This window comes from Carettochelys insculpta, chromosome 9 (genome assembly GCF_033958435.1).
Source record: "Carettochelys insculpta isolate YL-2023 chromosome 9, ASM3395843v1, whole genome shotgun sequence".
In the NCBI taxonomy this organism is placed as follows: Eukaryota; Metazoa; Chordata; order Testudines; family Carettochelyidae; genus Carettochelys; species Carettochelys insculpta.
In genome coordinates, this window is record NC_134145.1 from 2,010,022 (window position 1) to 2,033,312 (window position 23,291).

A 23,291-nucleotide genomic window follows, 5' to 3' on the forward strand; every position below is an offset into this window, starting at 1 on the left:
TCGCCACTGGTGAGGCCACATCTGGAATATTGTGTCCAGTTTTGGGTCCCGTCCCCCCCCCAAGTATAGAAAGGATGTGGATGTTCTGGAGCAGGTTCAGTGGAGGGCAACAAAAATGATTACGGGGCTGGAGCACAAGACCTATGAGGAGAGGCTGAGGGATTTGGGCTTGTTTAGTTTACAGAAGAGAAGAGTGAGGGCTGATTTAATAGCAGTCTTCAACTTCCTGAAGGGGAGCTCTAACGAGGATGGAGAGAGACTATTCTCAGTGGTGACAGATTGCAGAACAAGGAGCAGTGGTCTGAAGTTACAGAGTGGGAGGTGTAGGCTGGATATTAGGAAACAATATTTCACCAGGAGGGTGGTGAAGCACTGGAATGTGTTACCTAGAGAGGTGGTGGAATCTCCATCCCTAGAGGTTTTTAGTCCCAGCTTGACAAAGTCCTGGCTGTGATGACTTAGTGGGGGTTGATCCTGCTTGAAGCAGGGGGCTGGACTTGATGACCTCCTGAGGTCCCTTCCAGCCCTGGGATTCTATGAACTGGCCTCAGGTGCTTGTGAAGTGGGCAGCAGAGCTCTCCAGAGTGTGTTTAAAAAGCCCCAGGCAAGTTATGAAGAGTCTGTTGGCCTTGCTGTATCTCATCGACTTTTTCCAACAAACGATGTGCCTAGTCTCCTCTTCTTCCTTTCCTGCCAAGTCTGTTATGACATTGTCAACCCCAAATGTTCACAAATAATGAATCGGGCCCCCATGATTATGAGAGTTGCTTAAAAATCGTGGATTGAAATAGTGTTGATGTTCTTTTTATTTTGCCTTTTGGTTCTTGAGACTTTCCTGCAGTTTTGAGTCACGTTTTCAAGCTTTTCCAGAAACTGTAATGGCTGGCATTTTTAAAAAATGAAACTTCTTCGAGTGTCAGTCCCTAAATATATTCCATTGTGGGTGTGTGCATGCACCCAGTCGGCGCATTCTTACAAGCAGTGTGTGCTGGGCCGCTCATGTGCCTCGTGCTTAGTTTAGTTTCGTTTTCTCATGCTCCCAGCCAAAGGAGGGAGTGGACCAAATGTCTCTCCAGTTTCTTCTTGCCACTTCATGGCTTGGCTCTGAATTTCCAGAGTCTAGATCATTCCTTCAATTTCTTTGTTTGGAAAGAGTGCAAATTTTGCCTTAGTGTATTTATAGTTAGTTTTTTATGTTTTTATAGCTTTTAGCAGAGATTTCTCCTTGGACAGAATCCCTACCTTCTCTTCCCCATATATGATTACTAGTATTGGACTATGGCATTGACTCTTTATGAAAAACAGTAAGGGCTAAATTGACAAGGGAGGTTAGGCACGCCAGTGCTGAGCATTGCAACACCTAACTTTTAGGTGCCTTGCTGCTTAGAGGAATTCACAACCTTGAGTTAAGCACTCAGCTCCCTCTTCAATGCCAGGGAGCATGGGACGTGTAAAAGCAAGGGATGCATGCATGCACGCCAGCACACCGAGTGAAGCACCCGCTCCACTCATCAGTAGGAAGTATTGAGGAGAGGGAGGTACCCAAAGGAGATAGTCTAGAGAGAGGGGCTATGAACCCACCAAATTGAAATAGGTATCAGCATAGATAAAACTTACTGTTTCTCCCATGTTCTCTATAGGCTATAACTTGTTCTGTTGTGTCACTGACCTGTCTGTTAGCTTGTTGGTGAACAGTGGTGTGTGATAAATACTGAAATGCCTAAGGGGAGCTTTTGGAATTCATTGTCTGAGGAAGAATAGCCCCTGTCTCAGGAGAAATCCACACATTGTGACAATGGTGCATCTTTCCTCTCTTAGCAGGATAGCAGTGCCTCTCACAAGGCTGTATTCAGAAACAAGCCACCTGCTCGGAGATGAGACTCTCCTCACCTGCTAGAGAACTAGGGGCTCCATCTTTTACTTGTGTTTTGACGGCTTATGAGATAAAGGGGAAACACCCAGGTGCAGGACTGCTGCCTGAGGAATGGGGCAGAGCAAAGTAAAAGCACAGTCAGTGACAACCAGCTGTGTAATGCCACCTCTGGGTTCTGACCCCGGGAAATGAGCTATTTTTACCAGGGCTTTAGTTGACTTAGAGATTTCAGTCATCGGCTAGTGTTTTGACCTTTTCATCGGGGAGGCTAAATTGCCGCATTTGTGTGAAGACCAGACCCCCTTTGTGCCTGGTCTGTTTGGTGTGTCTGTACATGGCTGTCTCCTCTTTCTTTGTGTGCACCCTCTTTTAATCAGAGTAGAAAGGGCATTTCTTCCCACAAACCACAGTCTACTATTCATGTGCTAGTCAAGCAGGGGCTCCACTGCCTACAGCTGTCCAACCACAGACTCTTGTGATGACAGCTAAGACGGGGGGGGTGAAAAAAAAAGAATTGTGACGGATTAGGGAAAGCATGTTCATAGCCCATAAATAAGCCTGAATTTGCTTCTCAGAAGAGATAATGTGGAGACAGTGGTGCTTAAAGGATTTGTCTCAGAGTGAAATTCCTACAAGTAAACAAGAAATGTAAACATCCCTCCCTTCCCCCACCCAGAAGAAGTTATCTCGAGAGTGAAGTGGATTTTGACTAAGGATGAGAATTTCAAAGCAAGGTAGGGAGAAAAAGGGAAAGTGCATTATTATGGTGGAACCTTCGGTCATAATGTGACCACAGGAATGAGTGGACGTACGTGGGACTGGGAAAAGATGTCCATAACCATAGCTGTAGTGGTAGAATAGTAACAGAGAGGGAGCCGTGCTAGTCTAGACACTATCAAAACAAAAAGCAGTCACGTAGCACTTCAAAGACTAGCAAAATGGTTTATTAGCTGAGCTTTCATGGGACAGACCCACTTCTTCAGACCATAGCCAGACCAGAAGAGACTCAATATTTAAGGCACAGAGAAGCAAAAACAGTAAGCAAGGAGGACAAATCAGAAAAAGATAATCAAGGTGAGCAAATCAGAGAGTGGAGGGGTGGGGGGGAGGTCAAGAATTAGATTAAGCCAAGTATATAGACGAGCCCCTATAGTGACTCAGAAAGTTCCCATCCTGGTATAAACCACGTGTTAATGTGCTGAATTTGAATATAAAAGCCAGCTCGGCTGTTTCTCTTTGAAGAACGGTGCGGAAGTTCTTTTTCAGTAACACACATACCTTGAGGTCATTGACAGAATGCCCCATTCCATTAAAATGTTGACTAGCTGGTTTGTGGATCTGGAGTGTGTTGATGTCTGTTTTGTGCCCGTTGACCCTTTGTCTAAGGGAGTTAGAAGTCTGTCCAATATACAAAGCATACAAAGCAGACTTCTAACGTCCTTAGACAACGGAATGCTGTGCCAATCCTCTAAAATCTGAAGGTTTATAATGAAAGAAAGAAAGAAAGACGAATAGTTAAAGTAGAACATTACATACATCAGTTACAGCTATTGATGTAGGCCAGCGATGTTAAAATGAAAATAAGAAAATTAAAAATAACACATATGCTATTCATTGGAACATGGAATGTCGAAGCACTGTGGGTAACTGGAAAATTAGAGCTGCTTTGGAAGGAGATGGAGAAATACCAATGCGATATACTTGGATTGGCAGAGACGTGTTGGACGGGATCAGGAGAGATATGTGGTTGCAAAGTCATTTGGTTGGGCATGAAGCAGGAGTTGGATACCTTCTTAGCAAAACAGTTAGAAGAACATTATTAGGATATAAACCGGTGAGTTCAAGAATGATGGTCGCGAGATTCGAAGCAAAACCGTTCAACATCTCAGTCATTCAGGTGTATGCACCCACGTTGGACAGTACGGAGGAAGAGATTGGGCTAGTCTATAAAGACTTGGCAAAGATGGTGGAGGAGATACCGAAGAAAGATGTGTTGATCATCGGAGGAGACTGGAATGCGAAGGTTGGAACAGATAACGAAGGTTGGGAGAGAGTCAGGGGAAGCGTTAAGTTTAGGAACCTCTTCAGGCTTTCGGAAGGGAGTATGTTATTGTTTTGAGCTTCAGCTGTTGGAGTTTGAGTGCATAATTATCTTGAAATCATGCCCCTTAATGTCTAGATGGAGGTATAGTAGGAATCCTGTAGCAGGCACAAAACAGCACCCATCTATTCCCCGGTTTGGAGCACTGTCAACTTGGTATCTAGACCAGTAAACAGGCACTCACAAAGAAGCTCTTCTGCCCCCTGTTTGAGTCTCACTTGTTTTGCATTTGCTGACTGTTCGCAGTTAGCCCTTGATGAACTGTTGCTATATACAATCTGTGTGCCTACTGAAGCAGTAACAAATCTGCTCAGGTTTGCGTTAATGGCCAGCACTGGAGAAGATTTGATCTACATGATTGATGAGTGGAGCAAGGAACTAATAAGCCATGGCTTCAAAGTGTGTAAAGCAGAGTCTGAAGTCAGATGGATGACTTGTGTGGAACCAAGGCAGGTGAATATCTACACGGGGGCCAGTATCTAAAGCTGGTTTTTGCAGTCATTCAGGTTCCTTGGGGCTGGTTTGCAGCAAATGAGAAAATGATTGTGGGCAAGGCTAACAAGTGAGATGGTGTGGGCATGTGCAGAGGATGGAGGGAATCCTTTTAGGAAGGCACATGAGACTAGAGTCTGGGGGCGGAAAACACGAGGATAGCCAAGAAATGGTGGGTAGATAGTGTACAAAGGGCAGGCAGATACAGCATGACAGTTAGTTGGGCCAGCCTAGAAAAATCTGGTCTGGTGACCCACCCCAGCTAGCTGGGAAAAGAGAGAGATGAAAACAAAAGTCAGTTCTTGTATTGTTGCTTCACCGTCAATGTTGTGTGTGAGGGCAATCTCTAGTTGAGCTAGAAGAGGAATCTCTTCCTGTTTCCATCCCTGGTCATTCCCCATGAAGCTTCCCATAGCCAATTTATGTCAGACAAGAATGTGAGTGGTTAAACACAGGAATAAATTGTCCGGGGAGGTTGTGGAATCTCCATCTCTGGAGACATTTAAAAGCAGGTGATGGTCTAGACTGTGCTTGGTCCTGCTGCAAGGACAGGGAAGTGGACTTGAGGACCTCTCGAGGTCCCTTCCAGTGAATGTTCTATGATTCTATAAGGATCTGGCCCAAGGTTCTCAGTCACTTCCCATCATCTGAGTGGGTGAGTCAGGGATGTACTGGGCTCCTTTCCCCCATCCATGGCCTCCCTGGCCAGCTGCCTGGCACCTTGTCATCCAACCCACTTTTCCCTTTTCTGGGTGCTTCTATCGCAAGAGCTCCAAGCACTTTAGAAGCAGCAACTGGCCACCCTTGCAAACTTCAGAGCCTTAGCTATGCCATCAGAGCTAAAGTGGCCAAAGCTTCTAGTGCAGAGACAGTTAACCTAGCACACAACTGCTTGGGCTGGTGCAGTGTATTCTGGTTTGGTGTTGCCAAATAAGATCTAAAGGTATAAAACATCTCATCCCAGGGCCCAGACACTCATATGCCGGTGTTAAAATCACTGCCCACCCAATACGGCCACGCTGAAAAATCATAACTGGTCAGAGGGTAAATGGGCTTTACTGCCTCGTTATTACAATTTAAATGTCTGCATGTGCCTGGTTTTATTCTACTCCTAAAGACTTAGGTGTGCCTCTGTTGTGTGCTCTCTGCTGTCATGTCTGCCGTTCCTCTGAAATGGTCAGTTATGGGCTTGGGTTTGTGTAACTGACCAAGCAAGAGCAAAGACCTCTCTGTGGGAAGAGCTATTCCAACAATTAGGAAGTGTTACAGTTACTTCAGAGAAGGTGGAGTAGAAGCAACTGCCCAGAGCTGGAAGTTCTTCATGATGGACCGTTGCCATGGCAGTTCTGCTGCAAACTCTAGAAAGCCACCTCCTGGCCTAGTCTCGCACTGCTGAACCCTGCACCTGCAGCTCAAGTACTTTGGACAGCAACCTTTACGGCTCACAGCACAGTGATCCTTAAGCTGTAAATCTCACGCTTTGTTTTGGAGGGGAAAGCAACTTCTGCAGACTGCAACAAGCCATTTGCTGGGTAGTGGATGAGAGAGGAGCAGCACAAACCAGCTGTTCCCTGTGCCCTGTGTTTCGATTGCTGGGTGGTTTTGCTAATGTGGGGCCTGATGGATGGACAGATATTTAAAGCCTCCGTGGGGCAGGTTGTGGCAGACTCTCTGCTTCTGATTTGTGTTTCTTGTCTACTGAAATGTCACTGGTGGGACTTAGGCAGCTGTAAAGGAAGATGTGGGGCCCAAGCCACCTTTAATAAGTCAGCATGCATTCTGCCACTGCCGAACTTGTTCCTGCGGCCCTGGGCCTATTGGCAGAGGAGCATCTGTAACTCAGGAATGGCAGGGCTGACGTGCGGATCCTGGCATAAAAGGAGAGGAGTGGAAAACCTTGCCAGCCTCCTCACAAAGTCTGCAGTGCTGCCAGGTGCTATTGCTGCCTTCTCCTCCACACCCCGGCCAGACAGCCTTTGGCTCTCCTTCGGCCAGCCCTGCTCTCCAGGCAAACTATTTATGGAACAACAGGATACTAAACAGTTTATATGTGCAAAGTCTGTTTACTTGTGCTCTGTAGCTGGTCATTTTAAGTGGGGATTTCCTCATCTGTCCAGGGCAAAGAAACTTGGCTTAAATAAACACAAGTTTGTAAGGAAACTAATCGCTCTCCCTCAGAATGGCTCAAGAATTCACTGCTGTTAAACTTTATTGGGTCAAATTTTGTTCTCACTTACTTTTGAACTTAGTTGGGTTGCATGAGCATAACAGTATTTGCCCCCTATAAAGTTATGAGCATGTGAAATTGGTTGGAGATTCCTTGATAGTATGCTATGAATAGAACTCTGTGCAGGGATGGGAACGATTTGTGTTTTTCCCTTTGCGTTCAGACTGCTCTTTGAAAAGCATCTTCTGTGCTTTCTGTGGTCCACATTCAATCAAGAATAGAAAAGTCAAAGAGAACAAGACCGTATTCTGTCCTGCCCAGCAAGTCTCATAGGACTTTTTCCTGGCCTCTGCAGGAGAGAGAAGGTTAGCAGGAAAAGGAAGTGTCTCAGCTGAGTAAGACAGCCAATGAGGGAGGTTCCCGCATCCAGTTCCAACTAGATGGCTTGATGTGTCTGAGATCTAAGGGCTGCGTAGGCAGGCTGGACTGACATGCTTTTCTGCCCGAGCACACAGCTGAGGTCTGTGGGAGCTGAGGCACAGGGGAATATGAAACTAGCAGCTTTATTCATACCCGACAACAGGACTTGGCTTTTTGAGTTTTCCTGGCAACCAAGATAGTCAGGGCCCAAAAAAAGCCCTGACCCAATGTCATGGAGAGTCTAGGGAATGTACTGAGCTACCCTCACCCAACAGTGCCGCATCTCTCTAAGACTCTTGGATAAGACCATGAGTTTTCCTTTATTTTGATGACCTGTGGCTGAAGTGAGCCTGGTTGGATTTGGTAGATCACTCTGTTTAAGGGAGGGCTTAGTTTCCCTAGCTATAAACAGGTCAAAGCAGGGAAGTTTATGCATTAAAATGTTCTGTTTCTCCATGAGGGTCTTTCCTTGCATTTCCATGTTCTGATGCTGTGACCGTGGTCACTCTGAGAGAGTGTGTTTCCTTCTTGCAGTCCTTCTCCTGCTTGCGATTGCTTTGTCAGGCCAGCACTGTACCCACCCTCCTCACAGGAGTAGCACTTCTCTTCCATTTGTTGGAAGATGCTGTACAATTAGCATTCAGACACTGCTCTTCTTTCTGAGTTTGAGGAAGCCATGACAGTAGCCGACCTTCAGACAATACCAGGATTCTGGAGTGTGAATGAAGTTGCACCAAGTGGCTGGCAGAACCCACTCAGTTTCAGATTCTAGGTTAGGTTTATCCTGCTGGCCATTAGGAATCTCACCTTTTGGTGTTGAACCCAAGCAGATGTATGGGGCAAGACACCAAGTCATTGTGACAGATGCCATTCAGGGGCCATTTGCACATAGTCATTCTAACAACAAGAGATGCACATTTTAAACCATTTGTTTCCCCCCTTTTTTTTTCAACATTTGTCTTTATTCATGTGCTATTTGTTTCATTTTGGTGAAGGCACTTAGCTTTTTGCAGTGAGGTACACAACGCTGAAGCCTCCCCCACCACCTGACCAGGGAGTTTATTATGGGTATTTTCACTGACTAGATGGTCTTTATTCAATTAGACTTCAAAATATTTGAACATCATTTTATGATTAACTGTTAGAAGATTCCATAATTAAAACAAGCTAATACGAGGAGGGTGGTTTATTCTCAGATAATCCTGTCTCTAGCTAGATGAAGGGAATGTTTGTCCCATGGGATTGCAAAGCCTTCCTTGTCCTGTACACCCTTTCCTTCATTGAAGTCAAATCAGCCGAGTCATTTCCCAGAAGACTAATTGCTCTTGGTTTATTATAGCGACTGTTGGGTGTCCTTTTTGGAGGACTGTTTGTTCCAGACAGCATGTTTTAGTATATGTTTGTATGTACTGGCAGATTTTTCAGTTTTTTTATTTTTTTAAAAAGGTCACCCTGGGTTTAGGAAAGTTTAGAGAGCAGCAACAGCTAAAATAGACACAAGTAATTCAAACAAATCTAGAAGATGGTTGGGCTGTGGAATTCTCTTCATTCTAGAGGCTTCTCAGTCTGAACTGCCGTAGATTTGCCAAATGACTTAATCGACCCATTCACAGCTGAATTCTGTTTCTTGTATTGCTTTTCGTGCATCGCTGCCTTAAGGCTTTCATAGTCATCTCACCCTGTGATATGGCGTTGGTTTATTTCAGTGCTGCAGCAACCTGTCTTCTTTCTACATCGCTCTATTTCTGGCAGCCACTGTGCCATCTCCAGCCCCCTGGAGGGAAAGTCTTCATGCTGCAGAGCCTTTTTGGGTCACAATACTGTTGCCTCCTGTGGGCCTCTACATTATCTCCGGGCCATGCGGGTCCATTTGCACCAGGGGCTGCCAGGCCTCCAGCTCCTTACTGTGCCATGCTGTTGGGTCACAACACTGTTATGCTCCTCGGGTCACTGTTCACTTGCCGCTGCCACAAGCCACTGATTCATCCCCTCGTTCTACTCACCTGGGTGGTTTCTGCAAAAGGAAGGGTTCAGTGTCGCACTGCTCTGAATGTGTGAGAACCGCTCAGCAGCCCTCTGATAATGGTCTTATTTTAATAGTTGATGTGCTCCCGTGGTAAGCAAGACTGCAATGCACTTTGGCAACACCAGAATGGGGCTTGGCTGAGACTTCGTGATGCAACCCCAGAGGCAGTAAGTAACAAATAAGATGGGCAAAGAAACCTTAATCTTTCAGGGTCTGGGCTGGTCTCCAAAAATGGATGGTCAGGAGGGTCGTCTGTGAGCCCTGGATCCAAGCTGCTAAGTAGCAGCACCAAACTGTTGTGTGAGCAAAACTAGGTGCCATATGGAGCCATTAGCCATGGACTCTGTGCCCAAAATGCTTAACAAACCACCTCAGAACATTTGTAAGGTTTGACCTCAGCCTTCTGTCCTCACTGCTGAGCTCTCATCTCATCCTGAGGGATGAGTGCAGCAGACTGGGAAGGAGAGGCAGAAGAAAAAGAGGGGTGTGAAATGAAGCAAAAGGGTCCTGTGATGGAGTGTGGACCACACATTCATGTTACAGGGCATAACGCAGTCCAGACAAGCCAACAAATCAATTTGGCAGCTAACTAAGGATGTTCAGCTGGCCAGGAGGAGGTGCAGGCTATAAAGCCTATGAGCTTAAAGGAGAAGGGTCTGCTGGTAAAAGACAGGAGAAGGAGTGACGAAGGGTCCTGTGGCACCTTATAGACTAACAGAAAAGTTTAGAGCATGAGCTTTCGTGAGTTAACTCACTTCTTCAGATGCTGGAGAAGGAGTGAGTGAGTGGAGACCACAGGCTTTGGGAACTGATGTGCCCAAACGGACAAGGGGAGCCAGTAGCACAAGCCCACAAGTAAGTATGGTGGTGAGGCCAGAGGGACAGTGCCCAGGTTGCTGATCTGAGGGTCTCTGGGCTGGAATCCAGGGAGGAGGGCAGTTGCGGGTTCACTGCCAGGCAGTGAGCAAGCATGTTGCTTAGGGCTGTTGAGCAGCTAAACCAGGGGAGGGCAAACTATGGTCTGCAGGTCACACCCAGCCCATCAGCTGTTTTAATCTGGCCCTTGGGCTGCTGCTGGGAAGCAAAGTCTTCGCTGCTTCTGTCTCCGCTTTTCTCGGCTCCTGGAAGCAGCGGCACGTTCCTCCACTGGCTCCTACGTGTAGGGGCAGCCAGGGTGCTCCACGTGCTTCCCATGCCTCAAGCACAACCCATTCTGTTCCCATTGTCTGGGAACTGCAGCCATTGAGAGCAGTGGGAGCAGCAACTGTGGATGGGGTAGTGCACAGAGCCATGTAGGAGCTAGGGGGTGAGGAGGGCATGCGGCAGCTTAAGGGAACCGGTGCCTGGAGCTGCAGCTGTGAGCTGCCTGTACCGCAATGCCTTGCCCCAGCCCCAGCCCTGATCCTGCCCTTTGAACTCTTCTGTCCCAGACCAGAGCCCCTCCTGCACTCCAAATTCCTCAGCCACATTCTAGAGCCTGCACCCACCTCCTGCAGGTCATCTCTCTGCCCCAACTCTGATCTCTCTCCTGCACGCCAAACTCCTCTGTTCCAGCCCATAGACCTCTCCTGCACCCCCAGATTGGACCCAGAGTCTACAGCTCAGCTGGGGCTGTCACCACCACAGCTCCTAGCCCAGACCCCCTTCCTGCTCTCCAAACTTCTCAACCCCATCCTGAAGCAGCCTCCGACACTGAAAACCCCACATCCCCACCCCAGAGCCTGCATCCTCAGCCAGAGCCCTCACTCCCTTCTGCACCCCAACCACAATTTTGTGAGCATTCCTGGCCTGCCATATGACTTCCATATGTTGAGGCAGCCCTCGGGCCAAAAAGTTTACCGACCCTCAAGCTAAACTTTCAATGGGAGTGGGGAATACAAACAGTGACACGGCCAAATGGTTGAGCCATGAAGAGGATGCTGTGGTTCTTGGCGCTGCTAGAGGTACCGCAGACAGACAGCAGAGACAGGATGTGAAGTGCAGACAGGGGTGTCAGCCTAGAGCTAATCACAGCGTACCAGAAGGACATGCCATTCTGACAGTGAGGGATGTGGCCCATGATGGGTCCAACCAGTGTTCCCTCTAATTTTTTCCATCCCTGGATGGAATAGATTTTGTGTGCACCAAGGCATGTGCGCCACCCACAGAAACATGCTGGTGGCTGGGGGTGCTCTGCTAATCAGCTGGGTGGCACTTGAATCCTTCCTGGCTGGCTGCCCAAGTGCTCATTTTACAGGGCACACTGGTCCCAGCGTGTGTGTCTGCAGTAGGGAGGTACCCCAATTTGAAACAAGTGCTGCTTCCACCAGGTGCTTCGAAAAACCAGCCCACGGAGCTGGAGGCTGCACTGTTAACTAGATTGTTTGCCTTCAGAGTGGAGCGGAGGAAGAATGGTGTGTTAAGCTGGGCTACCGCCATCTTGCTATCGTTAGTAAGGGGGCAGCGAAGCCTCCTCAGCGTGTTCTGGACACTCACGGAATGCAGGGCAAGGGAAAACAGAAAACTGGCAACCAAACGTCATTTGGAAGATCAGAAAGCCACAATACTGAGGGAATTTTCTCACTGGTGATGCAAAATGTTTCATTTCAGTCTTGTGAGAAGACTCTGAACCACAGAATGGTAGAAAAGCCAGGCTGGGAGGGAACTGGAAAGGTCTTCAGGTCCGGCTCTGGATTAGCTGTGAGGAAGAACTTAGTAGAAAAAATGGCAATAATAAAAAATGGGAATTGTTTACTAACACTTTACAGGGTGCTCAGAAAGCCACAGTCAAGAAAGAAGGCCTGTTGGTTTAAAAATGATGTGGTTTAGGGAGGAAGTAATGGGAGTTATAAATATATAATAAATGGAAGAAAAGGGAAGTTCATAGTAATGAATCATAGAACACTAGAACTGGAAGGGACCTGGAGAGATCATCAAGTCCTGTCCACTGCCCTCATGGCAGGACAAGCACCATCTAGATAATTGTTCCTCACGGGTGTTCCGTGAACAACTTGCAGGAGTGCCTTGAGTCTCAGAGCCTTTTTAGTATCATACACTAATATTTTCTGTTATTAAAACCAGATACAGTGTTACTTCTTCATTGCTGTGGTACCAGATTAAATTACTTCCTTTTGGTTTTGCTTTATATATCGCTGTTTTTGTTTTGTTTTGGGTTTTTTGGTCTGATGACAATTTTTTTGAAGAACATTTTCATAGGTGTTCTGCATAAAAGTATTGCTGTTTGGTGTTCTGTGGTCTCAGAAAGCTTTAAGAAATACTGATCTAGATCATCCCTGATAGATGTCTGTCTAACTGGCTCTGAAAAATTTCGCATGGTAGAAAATACACAACTTCCCTAGGCAATTTATTCCAGTGTTTAATCACCCTAACAGTTAGGAAGTTTTTCCAAATGTCCAACTTAAACCTCCCTTGCTGCAATTTAAGACCAGAAATTAGAAATCAGAAATTGAGTTTTTGAAAATTGATGAAGGAAGCCCAGGAACATGAGGGAAAATTTATGGCCAGTGAACTTAAGAGCATTAAGAAGTTATTGGAGTATATTAGGAACAAAATGAGTCCTAACAATAGTATTGGTGTATTACTAGATGGAAATGATTCTTTCATTCATTCGTGCCATGCTGATTAGCGTAGGCGATCATAGCCCTCCACCCCGTCTACTACGAGTACTCTAGAGCATCTCGACAGTACTGTGGCAATGCAACCATGAAGTGACACTATCCAATATTTTCTCACGTTGTCTACCTCATCCTCGCTTTCCATTATAATTTCCTGTTGTCACTAAATTTTCAAGTGCAGACTTTCTAATAATATGGCCTATAAATTTTGCCTACCTTGTTCTTATCCTGTTTAACAATGTCTTTTGCTGTTGGGTTCATTTAAGACAGACTCATTCGTCTTTTGGTCATCCGTGAGATGTACAACATCCTTCTTAAAAACCACATTTCTGTGGCTTCCTCCTTGCTTACTGTTTTTGGTTCTCTGTGCCTTAAATATTGAGTCTGTTCTGGTCTGGCTATGGTCTGAAAAAGTGGGTCTGTCCCACGAAAGCTCACCTAATAAACTATTTTGCTAGTCTTTAAAGTGCTACCTGACTGCTTTTTGTTTTGATAGTGTCTAGACTAGCACGGCTTCCTCTCTGTTACTATTCTGTGGCTTCGACATCTCAACTTGTTTACTGATAGTCCATGAGTCGCATCCATATGTGAGGACTGGTTTTACATAGCATTGCAGTGCTCTTTTCCTAACCTCCAATGACAAAGATCTGTTTGTGAGAACGCTTCTCATTTCCTGAAATGCTGCTTTCGCTTGAGCGATTCTGCACTTCACTTCAGTTAAACACCGACCATTGGATGTGACATAGGATCCGAAGTACTTGAATTTAGTCACTTGACAAAGAACTGTTCCATTTATGGTAAAACTCTCAATAACCAAACAGAAAAGGCTCAAGTGTTCAATAAATATTTCTGTTTTGTAGTTGGGGAGAAATAGATGATCTAGTCGGGTCATATGCTCACTCTCTTTGTATTCCATTAGTATGCAAAAAGGATGTTAAACAGCACCTATTAAAACAAAACAAAGCAGCAGAAATGTAGCACTTTAAAGACTAAAAAAATGATTTATTCTGTGATGAGCTTTCATGGGATAGAAATAAAAACCGACAAATCAAGTACATAGGACTGAAGGAGGGGGATCAATGGTGGGGGGTGTTAAGTGTCATAAGAACATAAGAACGGCCATACTGGGTCAGACCAAAGGTCCATCCAGCCCAGTATCTTGTCTGCTGACAGTGGCCAGTGCCAGGTGCCCCAGAGGAGGTGAACCGAGGACAATGATCAAGCGATTTGTCTCCTGCCATCTGTCTCCAGCCTTTGACTAAAGGCTAGGGGCACCATACTTTACCCTTGGCTAATAGCCATTTATGGACCTAACCTCCAAAAATTTATCAAGCTCTTTTTTAAACTCTGTTAGAGTGCTGGCCTTCACAGCCTCCTCCGGCAAGGAGTTCCACAGGTTCACTGTGCGCTGTGTGAAGAAAAATTTTCTTTTATTAGTTTTGAACCTACTACCCATTAATTTCATTTGGTGTCCTCTAGTTCTTATATTATGGGAACAAGTAAATAACTTTTCTGTGTTCACTTTCTCCACACCATTCATGATTTTATACACCTCTATGATATCGCCCCTCAATCTCCTCTTTTCTAGACTGAAAAGTCCCAGTCTCTCTAGCCTCTCCCCATATGGGACCCGTTCCAAACCCTTAATCATTTTAGTTGCCCTTTTCAGAACTTTTTCTAATGCCAATATATCTTTTTTGAGGTGAGGAGACCACATCTGCGTGCAGTACTCAAGATGTGGGCGTACCATAGTTTTATATAGGGGAAGTATGATATTCTTTGTCTTATTATCTATCCCTTTTTTAATAATTCCTAACATCCTATTTGCTTTACTGACTGCTGCTGCACACTGCGTGGATGTTTTCAGAGAACTATCCACTATAATTCCGAGATCCCTTTCCTGATCTATTGTATCTAAATTTGCCCCCATCACATTGTATGTATAATTGGGGTTATTTTTCCCAATGTGCATTACCTTACACTTACCCACATTAAATTTCATTTGCCATTTTGCTGCCCAATCACTCAGTTTGCTGAGATCTTTTTGAAGTTCTTCACAATCTACTTTGGTTTTGACTGTCCTGAACAGCTTGGTATCATCTGCAAACTTTGCCACCTCACTGCTTACCCCTTTCTCCAGATCATTGATGAACAAGTTGAACAGGATTGGTCCCAGGACTGACCCTTGGGGAGCACCACTAGTTACCCCCCTCCATTGTGAAAATTTACCATTTATTCCTACCCTTTGTTTCCTGTCTTTTAACCAGTTTCCAATCCATGAAAGGATCTTTCCTCCTATCACATGACCACCTAATTTACATAAGAGCCTTTGGTGAGGGACCTTGTCAAAGGCTTTCTGGAAATCTAAGTATATTATGTCCACTGGATCCCCCCCTGTCTGCAGGTTTGTTAACCCCTTCAAAGAACTCTAATTAGTAAGACATGACTTCCCTCTACAGAAACCATACTGACTTTTGCCCAACAAATCGTGTTCTTCTACGTGTCTGACAATTTTATTCTTTACTATTGTTTCTACTAATTTGCCCGGTACTGACGTTAGACTTACCATTCTGTAATTGCCAGGGTCTCCTCTAGAGCCCTTTTTAAATATTGGCGTTATATTAGTTGTCTTCCAGTCTTTGGGTACCAAAGCTGATTTAAAGGATAGGTTACAAACCACCATTAATACCTCTGCAATTTCACATTTGAGTTCTTTCAGAACCCTTGGGTGAATGCCATCTGGTACTGGAGACTTGTTACTGTTTAGCTTATCAATTAGTTCCAAAACCTCTTCTACTGACACTTCAATCTGGAACAGTTCCTCAGATTTGTCACCCACAAAGGACGGCTCAGATTTGGGAACCTCTGTAATATCCTCAGCTGTGAAGACTGAAGCAAAGAAATCATTTAGTTTCTCTGCAATGGCATTATCTTCCTTGATTGCTCCTTTTATATCTCTATCGTCCAGGGGTCCCACCGCTTTTTTAGCGGGCTTCCCGCTTCTAACGTACTTAAAAAACATTTTACTATTGTTTTTTGAATTTCTGGCTAACTGTTCCTCAAAATCTTTTTTGGCTTTTCTTATTACATTTTTACACTTAATTTGGCAGTGTTTATGTTCCTTTCTATTTTCCTCACTAGGATTTGACTTCCACTTTTTAAAGGATGCCTTTTTATCTCTCACTGCCTCTTTTACATGGTTGTTAAGCCACGGTGGCTCTTTTTTAGGTCTCTTACTGTATTTTTTAATTTGGGGTATACATTTAAGTTGGGCCTCTAATATGGTGTCCTTGAAAAGTTTCCATGCAGCCTGCAGGGATTTTACTTTAGCTACTCTACCTTTTAATTTCTGTTTAACTAACCTCCTCATTTTTGTATAATTCCCCTTTTTGAAATTAAATGCCAGAGTGTTGGACTGTTGCGGTGTTCTTCCCAACACAGGAATATTAAACGTTATTATATTATGGTCACTATTTCCAAGCAGTCCTGTAATAGTTACTTCTTGGACCAGATCCTGCGTTCCAGTCAGTATTAGATCGAGAATTGCCTCTCCCCTTGTGGGTTCCTGTACCAGCTGCTCCAAGAAGCAGTCATTTAAGGCATCGAGAAATTTTATCTTTGAATCCCGTCCTGAGGTGACATGTACCCAGTCAATATGGGGATAATTGAAATCCCCTATTATTACTGAATTTTTTATTTTGATAGCCTCTCTAATCTCCCTTAACATCTCAGCATCACTATCACTGTCCTGGTTAGGTGGTCGATAATATATTCCTAGTGCCATAGTCCTATTAGAGGAATTGCTATCCATAATGATTCTATGGAACAATTTGATTCATTTAGGATTTTTACTTCATTTGAGTCTATATTATCTTTCTTGCCTGAGATGATTATGAGCATTAAAGGAAGGGACGCAGTCCTTCTAATGCAAGAGGTAATTGTTATATTTGTTCATACCAAGTGTTAATGTGTCAAATTTGAATATGAATTCCAATTCACAGCTCTGTTTTTAAAGGCTCTTTAAAATGCGACACAAATTCTCAGGTCTTTAACAGAATGGCCTACTCCATTGAAGTGCTCACTGACCAGCTTATAACAGCAACGAAGGGTCCTGTGGCACCTTATAGACTAACAGAAAAGTTTTGAGCATGAGCTTTCGTGAGCACAGACTCACTTCATCAGATGTGCCACAGGACCCTTCGTTGCTGTTGCAGATCCAGACTAACACAGCTACCGCTCCGATACTTGACCAGCTTATGTGTATTGAGATTCCTGATGTCTGCTGCGTGTCCATTCCGTGTGTGGCAAAGAGTTTGCCTGGTTTGTCCAAAGTCCATAGTGGAGGGACATTGTTTGCACATAATGGCATATATAATGTTTGATTACTGCTTTATTTTTTTGAACCTCTGTACTTATAGATGTCAGTCTCCTGGAAATACTATTGGTTTGTTGAAGTGGGTCTGTCCCACAAAAGCACATCACATAATAAATCATTTTGTTAGTCTTTAAAGTGCTATATTATTGCTGTTTTGTTCTGCTGAACACAAACTAATATGGCTAACTCTCTGTTACTATTTAGCACCTATTAAAAGTTAGAACATTTATAAAATCAGCAGGTCTGTTAATTTCCATTCAAGATTTTAAAAGAGCTGGCTGAGCAATTCGTTGGACCATTGTTAATTTTCAATAAGGCTGGTAGGAATAAGGGGATTTCGACGTTTGCAGGGTCCTTTCGAAAAGCACCTCTGTGTAGATGAGCTGCAAGTGAGCGAAATGTCTCACTTTTGAAGTGCCGTGGCTGGCAGCATGCTAATGAGCATTTCAGTGCCTCATTAGTATTCTCCAATTTGGCCATTAGCGTGGCCATTTCAAAGTTTTCCCCTAGTGTAGACATCACCACAGAAATCTTGTAACACCAGGGAATTTCCAGAGGACTGCAACAAAGTTCTTGTGCTAATTTTTAAAAAGCATAAATTAGGAAAAGCAGGTACTTATAGGCCTGTCATTCTGACGTTGATGCCTCATACTAGTCTTGATTAACACAGAATTAAAGGAGGATACAGTAATTAATGCTGATCCACATAGATTTACGGAAAACAGATCCCATCAAACTGACTTGATTTCATTTTTTTATGTGATTACAGGTTTTGTTGCTAGAGGTAATAATATTGGCTTCTGTAACGTGCTTGACTTGGTATCAAGTCACTTGTTGTTTAAAAACTAGGACAATATAAAGGTAACCTGGCACATATTAATGTGGTTAGAAACTGACTAACTCAGGTTTCAAAATGCATTAGCAGAAAATTATTTAGAAGAAAACAAAATCATCACTGATAAAGTTTGCAGATGACACAAGTATTGGGGGAGTGAAAAACAGTGAAGAGGATGGGTCATTGGTACAGAGTAATCTGGATTGCTTAGTAAGGTGGGCACAAGCAAACAAAAAGGGTTTTAACATGGCTAATTGTAAATTTAACTTCAGGAACAAAGGATGCAGGCAATACTTACCAGATGGGGAACTCTGTTCCTGGGACCAGTGAGTCTGAAAAAGATTTGGGGAGTCCTGGTGGATAATCAGCTGCACTTGAGCTCCCAGTTCAACAGTGTGGCCAAAATGCTAAGGAGCAGAGAGGTTATTTTATCTCTATATAGGGCACTGGTGCAACCATGGCTGGAGTCCTGTGTCTAATTCTGGTGTTCACAGATCAAGAAGGATATTAATAAATGGGTAAAAAAGTTCTTAGGAAAGGCACCAGAATGATTAAAGGATTAGAAAATGTGCATTTAGTGACAGATTCAAGGAGCACAAGCTATTTAGGTTAATGAAGAGACGGTTACAAGCTGATTGCTGTTTATACATATGCATATGGGGAGCACATTTAATAATGGGCTCTTTGATCCAAAAGAGAATTGTTTGTGGAGAAGGGGGAAATCTTTTATTTCAGAACTGTGTTGAAGTTTGCACTCCTGCAGGTTACACTTACATTTATAACCTACAATGACTACTTGGTTTAGAATGAGGTGGCAGCCTGCAGATGAACAGACAATTGTGGAACATTTTGAAGGCACTAATTTTGGAAAGCTTAATTACCATTCTGTGTGCTGCTGGAGTGCACTTTATGCATTGAATTGATGCAGCTCTGTGTTTAGTGTCATGCATTTGTTCCCATGTCCTCCCCTCAACGTGATGGTAAGAAGAATTATTTTTCTGAAAGAACAGCAGTGGGGCTTTAGCTTTTTACATAGGAGAATAAAGGAAACGTAAAGGGACAAACATGCAGTTGCAAAGGTCAAACCTCTGCATGCTGAGTACTTAGGGGACTCACATTAAAGGAAAAGGCAAATTTTGCACATCTCATTCTAAAGGAGAGGGATCTCCTGGAAGCACTACAGGTATAAGGGAGCCAGGTGAAGTAGTAAAGTCCATGCGCAGCAGTGTTACCTGTTATGAGTCATACTGAAGATACCAGTTGTTAGCTTTAATAATTGTATGCAAAAAATGAACCTTAATACAGCCAAGAGTATGGCAGGTATTAAATAACATAAGGAAATGTAGAATAGTAACAAAGAGGAAGCCGTGCTAGTCTATACACTATCAAAACAAAAAGCAGTCAAGTAGCACTTTAAAGACTAGCAAAATAGTTTATTAGGTGAGCTTTCGTGGGACAGACCCACTTCTGCAGACCATAGCCAGACCAGAACAGACTCAATATTTAAGGCACAGAGAACCAAAAACAGTAAGCAAGGAGGACAAATCAGAAAAAGATAATCAAGGTGAGCAAATCAGAGAGTGGAGGGGTGGGGGGGAAGGTCAAGAATTAGATTGAGCCAAGTATGCAGACGAGCCCCTATAGTGACTCAGAAAGTTCCCATCACGATTTAAACCACGTGTTAATGTGCCGAATTTGAATATAAAAGCCAGCTCAGATGTTTCTCTTTCCAAAATGGAGCGATAATTCCTTTTCTGTAACACACATAACTTTAGGTCATTGACAGAATGCCCCATTCCATTAAAATGTTGACTGACTGGTTTGTGGATCTGGAGTGTTTTGATGTCTGTTTTGTGCCCGTTGACCCTTTGTCTAAGGGAGTTAGAAGTCTGTCCAATATACAAAGCATCTGGGCATTGTTGGCACATGATGGCATATATGATGTTAGTAGAGGAGCATGAGAAAGTGCCTGTGATTCTGTGAGTAACCTGCTTAGGTCCAGTGATGGTATTTCCAGAGAAGACATGTGAACAAAGCTGGCAGCAGGCTTTGTTGCAAGGAAAGGTTCCAGGACTGGTATCCTGAGGTATAGACTGTGGCTGTTTGTGAGGATTCTGATAAGGTTGGAAGATTGTCTGTAGGAGAGAACAGGCATGTCACCCAGGACCTTCTGGAGTGTGGCATCCTGATTCAGGATAGGTTGTAGATCTTTAATAATTCGTTGCAGTGGTTTGAGTTGGGGGCTGTAGGTGATGACCAGTGGTGTTCTGTTCTTGGCTTTTTTGGGCCGATCTTGGAGTAGCTGGTCTCTGGGTATTCGTCTGGCCCTGTCGATTTGTTTTTTTACTACTTCTGGTGGGTAATTCACGTTTACGAATATTTGGTAAAGATCTTATAGTTTTTGGTCTCTGTCAGTTGGATCAGAGCAAATGCAATTGTACCTAAGAGCTTGACTGTGAACAATGGATCTAGTCACGTGTGCAGGATGGAAGCTAGAAGGGTGTAGATAAGTATTGCGATCAGTAGGTTTTTGGTACAGTGTGGTACTGATCAGGCCACCCTTGATTAGTACTGTAGTGTCCAGGAAATGTATCTCTTGCATGTTGTAATCGAGGCATAAGTTGATGGTTGGGTGTAGATTGTTAAAGTCTCTGTGGATTTGCTCACCTTGATTATCTTTTTCTGATTTATCCTCCTTGCTTACTGTTTTTGGTTCTCTGTGCCTTAAATATTGAGTCTGTTCTGGTCTGGCTATGGTCTGAAGAAGTGGGTCTGTCCCACGAAAGCTCACCTAATAAACCATTTTGCTAGTCTTTAAAGTGCTACTTGACTGCTTTTTGTTTTGATAAGGAAATGTAGAGTGAATGTGTGTTTCCAACCCTAGTTCTATCTTAGGAAAAGTTCCCTGACATTGTATAGGTCACATTAAGGACAGCTACTTACATTCACTTGCATCTGCCTCATTGATGATTGGAGATAGGTTGTAAATCTTCTGAACCTGAAGAATAAGTTCGGGAAGATGCAGACACAGTGAGAAGGGTTCTTATAATTTTTCAGTACTCTGAAAACATAGTGCTTCCAGGTTATTGAAAGGACTCTCAAGATCTCGTTCTTGATGGGTAGCGGCTGATTCAGGCACTGTCATGTGATATGTACAGTTGGGATTAAATTTTATCATCTGCGTTACTTTGCATTTAACATTGAATTTCATCGGGAACTTATTGCGAAGTCACCCAGTGTTGTGAGGTCCCTTTGTAGCTCTTAGCAATCTGCTTTGGACTTAACTATCTTGAGTAATTTTGTATCAGCTGCAGACGTGGGCACCTCATTGTTTACCCCAGGTTACAGATGGTTTATGAATATGTTGAGCAGCGCTGGTCCCCTTGCAAGCCCCTTACGGACACCACTATGTACTTCTCTCCATTCCTAACCTTTGTGTCCTAGCTTTTAACACAAGTGCCTGGGAATGGTTTCAAGATCATCTGGTGATCTTTAATTTAATAAAAAGTCTTTTGTTATCTAATCACCCTACCTCTGTATGTAAACAAACTCCTTGTCCCAAGAGCTGAATGTTAGCAGAGATCTCATCACATTCCACACACAAGCTATGACTCCTGGGTGCTGAGCACCTATTATTTTCTTTCTGTGGGTGCTTGAGCCTTGGAGAAGACACAGTGTCAGTGTGTGTGTCCCAGGTTCCTTCTTCTGGATCCTATTTCTTCAGACCCAGGCTTCTGTGTGTCATGCGAAGCTGGGTCAGGTCCTGTGGTTTGCTCCCACTGTGCACCCAGAACTTCCCAGCATCTGTCTTACAAACAAGGTATTGGAACGGGCTTTTCTTTGTTCCTTCTTTTTCTGCTGGGGATTGCCCACTGCTGCTCATCCTTCAGGCAAGCTGCATAGAATTGATTTTACCTGTGCAGCAGCCATCCCATTGTCCTAAGGTTCTCCAATTTGAGTGGCAGGGTGTTCAGGGTAATGACACCATTGTTCCTGACCTGGATGTACTTTGCAGCTCCCTAGGGCCTTGCCTACAGTAAGATCATTCTGAGGTCCTATTGGAATCTCTGTTGGGATTTGCAGTGCTTTTGGGGGAATTTTTGCTTAATGTGCAGTGCTCTGAACTCCTGTCCCTGAGATATAAACAAAGACTAACTACTGGGCTTCTTCTCATTCTGTGATACAATTCTGTACCATGTGAGTCGCCTGCTGAAAGCCTTCAGTAATGAAAACTCTAGCTCAGTGTGGAGAAGATTTTGGCTGAACTCAGGGATGTAGAAGAATGTTCATAAGATCATTTTATTCGGCCTCAGCAACGTAAAGGGTTTTTTTATTCTGACAGTCAAGTACCCAATTATTCCCTTCCAAAATTTTAATTTTTACACACACACACACACACACACACACACACACTCACTCACTTTCTCTCTCTCTCTCAGCTGCCATCAAGAAGTGTAATAGTCCAACGACATGTTATTTGAATTAAGCCATGTTCCATGTTTTTTGTTCTCTAAAGGATATTTTCTGGGGAGGGGAAAAGTTTCTATTTGTCTGTCATCTGTTTAAACTGACCTCTGGCTTTGTGCCTTTGCCAAACTAGTAGGCTTGATGCTCAAGGACTGTTAAAAATGAAATTCTTACATCACAGAAGTGGGAAAACAATTCTCTCCTGCACATATCTATTAGACTTCAGAAATGTCATGAGTTTATCTTGGTTGACCTCACAGCTAGATAAAGGGTTTTAAAGCTAGGTCATGTGTTCTGATCTGTGCACTTTTGGAATGTAATTGCTTCTATGCCAATCACTGGATGAGCCATAAAAAGCTGTTGAAAACTAGAAGAGAAGCTGATGGATTTCTGAACTTTAAGGTAAATGTAGGACAAAACTGAAGGTGTTGAATATTGTCCCCATTCTCCAGCTTTGTTGCTGCTGCAGCTGAATCCCGACCTGCACACCCCTGCTATTCCAGTCCTGGATGTCACTTCAGTAGCCACAGTACCAGACTGTGTGATGGCATTCTGACATAAGCCTATTTATAAATGCTTTTCAGGTCACCTCTCTTAGATTTAGAAGGGGCTGAGCTATGTTAGTAAATGTGAGGTGTTTTTACAGTTACTATGAAGCAGGAAAACTAAATAATAAAATTAAAAAAAAATCCCTTTTTGTCAACAAATTCCTTCCTCCTCCTCAAATCAAACAAAATTTAATAGTAGTTTTTAGGTGACAGCAATGTAGATTATTTTCTTTTAAAATCAATGGCATCCGTATTGTCAGGACACACTCAGCTCAAAGTAAGAGGGCTATGGATATTTAGCTCAACAAGTGCTCTGATTGGTTGAGTGTTACTTGGATGATTTATGATGGAAATAGGAAGAGCAATTTGATTG

General features: G+C 43.7%; 1 protein-coding gene across 13 annotated transcripts in view; it reads left to right on the forward strand.

Moving 5' to 3' along the window:
* Positions 1–23,291, forward strand: part of ST3GAL3 (ST3 beta-galactoside alpha-2,3-sialyltransferase 3) — a 355,629-nt gene that overhangs the window by 185,759 nt on the left and 146,579 nt on the right. Inside the window, exon 4 of one of the 13 annotated variants that reach the window (XM_075002702.1) lies at positions 9,154–9,246. The exons of the other annotated variants lie outside the window; for them this stretch is intronic. Within the exon in view, the coding sequence (XP_074858803.1) occupies positions 9,230–9,246 (17 nt within the window). The 5' untranslated portion in view covers positions 9,154–9,229. The remainder of the gene's footprint in view (positions 1–9,153; positions 9,247–23,291) is intronic. 13 annotated transcript variants of the gene reach the window in all.